This window comes from Myxocyprinus asiaticus, chromosome 14, assembly GCF_019703515.2.
Source record: "Myxocyprinus asiaticus isolate MX2 ecotype Aquarium Trade chromosome 14, UBuf_Myxa_2, whole genome shotgun sequence".
In the NCBI taxonomy this organism is placed as follows: Eukaryota; Metazoa; Chordata; class Actinopteri; order Cypriniformes; family Catostomidae; genus Myxocyprinus; species Myxocyprinus asiaticus.
In genome coordinates, this window is record NC_059357.1 from 30572788 (window position 1) to 30580695 (window position 7908).

General features: G+C 37.4%; 1 protein-coding gene across 1 annotated transcript; it reads right to left on the reverse strand.

Moving 5' to 3' along the window:
• Nucleotides 1-2901: 2901 nt before the first annotated feature.
• On the reverse strand, nucleotides 2902-7683 carry LOC127452345 (neuropeptide FF receptor 2-like). The gene is made up of 2 exons (XM_051717761.1): nucleotides 5745-7683; nucleotides 2902-5221 (listed from the first exon to the last, which is right to left on the reverse strand). Exon 2 carries the CDS (start codon nucleotides 5131-5133, stop codon nucleotides 3766-3768), a length of 1368 nt encoding a protein of 455 aa, XP_051573721.1. The 5' UTR covers nucleotides 5134-5221; nucleotides 5745-7683; the 3' UTR covers nucleotides 2902-3765.
• Between the last annotated feature and the right edge of the window lie 225 nt (nucleotides 7684-7908).

A 7908-nucleotide genomic window follows, 5' to 3' on the forward strand; every position in this document is an offset into this window, starting at 1 on the left:
AGTAGTTCACCCAAAAATGAAACATCTCTTATCATTTACTCACCCTCATGCCATCTCAAACTCGTATGACTTTCTTTTTTCTGCAAAACACAAAGATATTTTTTTCAATGGGGTCCAAAACTTTCAAGCTCAAAAAGGACATAAAGGCACCACAAAGGTAATCCAAACGCCTCGAGTGGTTTAATCCACGTCTTCTGAAGTGTTATTATAGCTTTGAGTGAGAAGCAGAAAAAAATCCAGTCCTTTTCCACAAAAAAATCTTTACTTCTGCCCAGCTCTCCAATGCACGTTCATGAGAGAAGCTCGTTCATGTGTCCTCACGGTTGCGTGTTTGCATGTTCACTCAAGAACTGTTGCATGCGTGATACAACAAGCTTCTTTTAGGAGAGCAAAAAGGAATTAATTTTTGCTTTCTCACTCAAAGCTATCATTTCGCTTCATGACAGTCATATGGATAACTTTTGTGCTGCCTCTGTCTTTTTTGGAGCTTGAAAGTTTTGGACCCCATTGACTTACATCGTAAGGACAAAAACACATCATACATACATCAAAATATCTTTGATTGTGTTCCGCAGAAGAAAGAAAGTCATACGAGTTTGAGACAGCATGAGGGTGAGTAAATAATGAGAGAATAATTTTTGGGTGAACTATCCCTTTAAGGAATTACAAAAAAATGCATGTAATAACCTATAAAGTACAAAAAGGGTAAAGTGCACAAAAAAGCAAACACTTAATCCACAAAACATTTATCAGAGGACTGAAATGTTTGTATTTGATTTATAATTTGCATATATATACTGTACAATTTCACAAAAAGGGTGAACATATACAATATGCAGTAGTTCACCGCATACATTTTTGTAACTGTTCAGTAAAGCTGTGAATCTGTGACTATCAGACAATCACAGCCCATTGTTTTTGCACTTAAACAACAAAGCACTAAATTTGTCACATTCAAATAAATTTGGTATAAACAACAGTGGCTTCAAGAACTGACATTTTTCTATATTATTCAATGCAAATGTACTGTAAACGTAACTATATACAGATTGTGTTGGTTTTACGTTATATAAAGAGATGATATTATCTGCTACCAGATATTCATAGAGTCTGTGTTTTTAATCAAGAAGTGCTCCTTGTTCTATCTATTACACCCTGTTCCTGTGAAAGATGTGCACTGAGCTCAGGCTGATAACAGCCTTTAACTCTCCTGAACTGAATTACTATTCATCAGGTTCCAAACTCTCCTCTCAATAGTTACTCGTTCTTACGAAAGTGAAATACTATTACTGCATATTATAGGCTAATCAAGCCCTATTCTACATACTCGCTGAAGTGACAGATCCTAATCAGAATTAGCATGAATATGAAGGATACTGCCAAAGTTGGTGCATAACATGTGTGAAAGGGGAAGAAGAAGAGCTTCCTGAGAGGAGGGATGCATGACTGTGAATATTTGAATGGTGATATGAAAAAAGTGATTGTCTTTGCTTTTATGTAGAGTTTTATATTGCAGTGTTATTGTATTTTTCCACTAGGTAATCTGGATTTCATCAGAGCAAGCTAAATGCACTGGATTCTGATAATATAATCTATCAGATGTACATGAATTCTGTTTTGTGCATCTCTTGCTTTTATAATGTTATTTTGTCATAGTGATTATGTGTCATGATAAAAGAAAAGAAGAGATGGTTTATAGAGAAGGAGATAGAAAAGGATGGTTTTTCAGTGTGTGGATATATTCCTATCAAAAGAGGCCTTGTTCTAAGCTAATCACTGAACCATCTCATTTGCAATTCACATTGATTTTCATTGAAAAAAGAAAATACATAGCATAGGACCTGTACAGTAGCCTACATTCTGTCTGCCCATAATTTAATTCAGGAACAGATCATATTAACCTGAAAAAAAAAAAAAAAAAAAAAAATGCTCCTGAATGCAGATGTATATGTCAATATATTTATAGACAGAGAATGGGAAATCAGTGTAATGCACTGAACAGTTCACATAGATTTGATTTGTTTCTGCCATCATTTAAAATACATCTGTCCTGATTTGGTGGTGATTGAGCATTTATGTACCGTCGGTGTCAGCGACGTCTACAGAAAACAGTGAGCCTGATCTCATGGAAATGACGTGATTGGCGACATTTTTGCAAAATTATATCACATGGCTCCTTAAATGTGTTCTGGCAGTTCTGAGGTGAAATGTCCACTGTGTGGCACTAAAACTGAGTTAAATGTTCTCCCAAACAGATGAGATTTTTAAGGTTAACACTCTATTGAGTTTTAAATCAACAAAATCTACATCCACACCCAAGACCTTAAATCTAACTGATAGTTTCATAAAAAATAAATGTGAGATGAAAAATGCAAATACTTAAGGAACCACGTAATTTTGTGGTGCTTCTATGACACTTTCTGTTCATGTGTTGACTTTTGGCTCGTACTGCCGTTCTTTGCATCGCAAGTGCAACACTATCCGATGAGCTACCACGCAATTCGATCGTGTTGGAAGAAGCTATTAAATGAAGTTTGGTTATGTAATGCAAATGTTAAAATGTATTGCTTTACAAGTCATGCACTATAGTAAATATAGTGTATAGTATAGTATAGCATTGTACAGTACAGTATATTATAGTATAGTAAAGTGTTAGAATGTCCTAAGATAGCACTGTGTAAGGAACAGGGTGAAAAGTAAGCTTTAATGTAAAGATACCCTGCCTTTTTACTTGTATTTTGTTGAAAATGGAATAAAAGTCAATGTTGTTGTACACTCTAGTGTTCATTTCACCAGGAAACTGCTGCGATATGTAAAACCAGCCACGTAAAAATCATTATGCAAAAATGTAGGTACATTGATGTGATTCGATGAGACCATGTTGAAAACAGTGCTCTTTATTTAGTCACAAAATCAAGAGACGAACATCTTTTATTCACGTACAGTGTTTGTGAGGCAATATAATTGGACAGTTTACAGATACAATCAAAATACTAATGTTGTATCCAAGCACTTTCTTTGCAGATTTTCTTAGAATGACTAGTGGCCAGCCCAGTGTTGCATGCTATTTTACAGCACTAAAGGCAAATGAACAATGCTTGAAGGAATAGTTCACCCAAAAATGATAATTTATTCACCTTTATGTCATCTCAAACTTGTATGACTTTCTTTCTACTTCGGAACAAGATATTTTGATGAAGATAAAAAGTGTTTTTGTCCATACAATGCATGTCAATGTGGTCTAACAATTTCAAGCTCCAAAAAGGACATTAAGGAAGCATAAACGCAACCCATACGACTCGAGTGGTTTAATCAATGTTCACTGAAGCGATATGATCGCATTTGGTGAGAAATGGGCCAAAATGTAACTAATTTTTCACTGTAAATCTTGATATCTGCTGTCTCCTTGACGATCATGGTTTGATCATGTCATGATCCCGAAGAAGACTGCTTTTGACAAGATACAGTGAAAAAAGTTACATTTTGGTGCGTTTCTAACCCAAAACCGATTGTATGTTTCAAAAGACATGGATTAAACCACTCGAGTCGTATGGATTACCATTATGCTGCGTTTGTCTTTTTTGGAGCATGCATTGTATGGACAAAAACACATTACATATTTATATGAAAATAACTTTGTGTAACGCAGAAGACAGAGAATCATATGAGACGGCATAAGGGTAAGTAAAAGATGAGATAATTATAATTTTTGGGTGAACTCTTCCTTAAAGTGCCCTGTGTCTTTTCAGGTAATGTGCAGCCTCACTACAGGATAGATAACTCAAGATTGCTTCTAGACATTATCCTCCCTGAGATACTTTGGAGAGACACCATCTGGCTGTTGTTGGAACACCAATCAGAGAGGGTCTCCATTGACACCTGGCTTACGGCACCTTGTCGCCGGTCAGATTGCTGCTGTTTGAGAGAGAGAACAAGGTTTCTAGAGCTGGAGGATCTAAGAACAGAGAGCATCCTCTGGTGATACTTCGACCTGACTGCTCTGGCTGAGCGGTACAGATCGCCTAAGAAACAATAGCAGATGGGATTGAGGCTGGAGTTAGTGAGGCCCAACCACTGGGCAAAAGGACGAGTCTGCAAAACCCAGTGAGGTGGATGGACCTCCTGGTCAATCAGAATATCTGCCATATAGAGTGGGAGCCAGGAAACAGCAAACAGAAGGACCAAAGTGACCACCACCTTGGCGATCTTCTTACGCATCTTCAGACGTGAGGCATGCATGGCCTGGCTGTGTGGATCAAAGTCAGTGAAATGTTGAGAAGCCCTCCAGAGCTTCCTGCCCGTTAGGAAGCTGATGATCAGGTTGAAAGACACGGGTATACAGTAGAGAGTAATGAAGAGAAGAACATTGTAGGCTTGCTTGAGAGTCACCTGAGGCCAGAGCTCTCTGCAAATTGGCACGACAATGTCAGTCAAGTGGATTTCATCCAGCTTGATCATGAAGAGTAAAGGTGTACAAATCGCAGAGGACACGCCCCACACGCCCACAATGGTGATGTAGATCTTCTTCTGAGTGAAGTAGGAGAGGGAATTCAATGGACTGTGAACACTGTAGTATCTGTTAACACTGATGACGGTCAAGCTGAGGACACTTGCTGAAACAGACACAGCCTGGATGAAGGGAACGGCTCGGCAAAGGAGGTCTCCATACACCCATGCGGTGTAAATTGTGTGGCCGAGTGTGATGGGCATACAGATGCAAACCACCATAAGGTCACACACTGCCAAGTTGATGAGTAAACTCCGGGTGGCACTGATGCTCTGGATCCTATTACTCTTCTGGCAGGTAAGCATTCGAATGGCCATGAGATTTCCAATGAAGCCCACCACAAATGATAATGAATACATCACGGTGAGAGCGATAGTGGTAGGCTCCTTGATTGTCAACAGCAGCAGTTTCTCCAGTTCTCCACCTTGGTGGAGGAAAAAATCACTTTCTAAGTCCTCAGCTCCATGGAGAGAGCCATTCAAGGACAGCAAGGCATCTGAGAGCTGCAGCTCTTTTTTCAGGTAGCCTGTAGTGAAATTCATATTCCCTTTGTCTCTCTTAGGATTGGGAAATATATGTGATGTTTTAATACGCTGTATTCTGAGTCCAAAGTCTATTTCAAGCATCCCAGAGTCAATTACTAAAGCTCACTGCATCTTCATCTTCTGACAAGAAGAGTAAGGTAATGCAATCCATGATTTAGCCAGCTGCCCTCTAGAAAAATCAACATGACATACATTTGAATGATAATTCATTTGATAACAAAACATCTAAGCAACTGGGTTAAAAACAAAAGAAAATAAATTAATTTGTATTTTGACCAACGAATTTCAAGCTGCATTTATACTATAAGCCTTAAATTGAAAGAAACCAACTCTCTGCACAGACTGCTGCTAAGTATCACAAATAATATTTTTTATTTCTCTTTACAGTCTTCTCATTTGTCAGGATTGAATATAAAACGCATGATTTGCAACCACAAAGTATCAGTTGCTTAAATGGAGTAAATTGATAATAGGCTATACGAAGATTTACATCATAAATAAATAAACAAATTAAGTAGTATTAGCGATTTTTCCTTTTACATTTAACGCGTTTATGTCTATAACTTTCCATATCACTTTCTCTTTTGCTGCTTCTTTCGTTCATTTAATTCATTCAAATATTATTTTACATATCTGAACTACTCTACAGAGCGTCGTGAATAAAAGGTAATTTGAGAAATATAAATACATACCAACGATGTTGAAGTATTTGTGAAATAGCAGGTGCGCTTCCGGGAATGTTGTGTTTGCTCCTCAGTCTCGAGCTCTTCTGAAGAACTGAGCGGCTGCGGCTCAGAGGAGAAGTCTCTGCTGGCAGAGGAGACGCGTGTGCGCTGATGTGATGGGAGCAGTTTTCTCATTCACCTCATCGCTCCGCAAACTGAGGCGTTGATCACTGTGTAAATAAAGATGCGGGAAAGGCGTGAAATAAACTAGGAAAGGATGGAAGGTCTGGATAAAACTGTGCAACCTTTAACCTGTTTGTGTTTTCCGTTATGTTAGATGATCAGGCTCAAATAAATTCAATTACATCATGTGACGGCTTATGTGATGTGATTTTTGTTGATTAGTGTTAGAACCGATATATCAGTTAGTTCGATATTTGGCCTTTTTATGATTAGGCATGTTTTATTACGGTGCATAATTGGCAATTAAGAAAAGCGGGCATTATGTTGGCTTGACAAAGACAACATCCTATTATTATACAGACTTGGTTTAGGGCTTCCATCCATCAACCCGATATTATTTTGTTTTGGTTATTCATGCTTTTGAGACGTTACAGACATTACATAAGAAATTAGCATAATTCATTCTATTCAAAGTAATCATACAATTACATCCAACCATGTTAAAATTAAATTATACATTATAAATTCTAAATCTATGTACTGATTACCATTGTCCCATGTCTGCCAAACATGTTGAGTGGTCCAAACATCATCTGCAGCCTGAAACTGAACTTTTGGTCGGATTTTAGGAGTGAATGCACTTTGCTGCAAAGAGAGCTATAGGATGCTCCCTTGTTTCCTATTTAGTGAATGACTTAACTCCAGTGTGCTGTCTGTCTTCACTGGTCTCAGAACAGTTCGAAATGCACCTTATTTTCATCCTAACTTCATATAAAGCCTCTGAAAGCAACATTTTTCAGCTTTTGGATGAACCCATTGATTCTCAATGTGATAATGCACAGTAAATATAGGATTTCTAAGGAAAAAATGCACTAAAGTACACATTAGTGTACATTGTGTTTAGCAGCATAGTGTTTCACGATAAATCGCTCAAATTTATAAAATGGCATATCGGATGAAACTAGAGACTGTAATCTTTTGACTCAAACAGGTTTCAATGTAAAAACGTAATTAGGTTTCTTACCAGATGTAGTTTTGTTGCCGTTTCTCCCAAAGACAAACTCTGCTGTGATCGGCACCATGTTGTTTTGTCACATGACTCCGTACATCGAAAGTTTAACCCTTTACTGACAGCCCAGAGTCTCCTGAACTGAGATCAGTTGGTTTAAATTAATTAAAATTATGCGTTGCATATATCGATAATACAGTGTCCACGCATGTATACACGGGGTCGCACAAGGTTATAATGGCAGTATAATTATCAAAGTTAAAAACGTATTTAAATGACAGTTCTTTGTCAAGCCAACATCAAAGTTTGTCTTGACAAAAGTTACCTATATAGTTCTATCTCATGTCAGTTACAAAATCTCATGACAGACTTGTCAATGGATAGTTCACATATATTATCAAATATTTGTTTTATATGGAAGCCCATTTTGCCTTTGGTTTTTTACTTTTTTTCTGTCTCGTTTTCTCGTGATCATGACTTAATTTTCTTGTGATCTCGTCATAACAAATGTTTTCTGGTTATCACGACATAATTTTCTTATGATCTTGTCGTAACAAATGTTTTCTGGTGACCATGACTTAATTTTCTCGTGATGTCGAGATAGCAAATGTTGATTTCTTGTGATCACGACATAATTTTCTTGTGATCTCATCATAACAGATGTTGTTTTCTTGTGATCATGATATAATTTTCTTATGATCTCGACATAAATGTTTTCTCCTGAACATGACCTAATTTTCTCATGTGTTCTCGTGATTGTGACTTACAGTACAGTTTATCGCAACAGTAGGCCTCTCTAAGTCAAAGAGATGGACCTACATCTCTCACTCATCATCTGCTATCCATGGAGTAATGATGGGAAAATTAAGCTTTCTGAAGCAGTGGGGCTTTCATTAAAAACATACTGAAATTGTGTTCGTTACTCAAAGTTTCTGTACACTGTTACATTTATTGCCATCTAGTGTTCCAAAAATATTAGGCACAACTAGTAAGCCACTG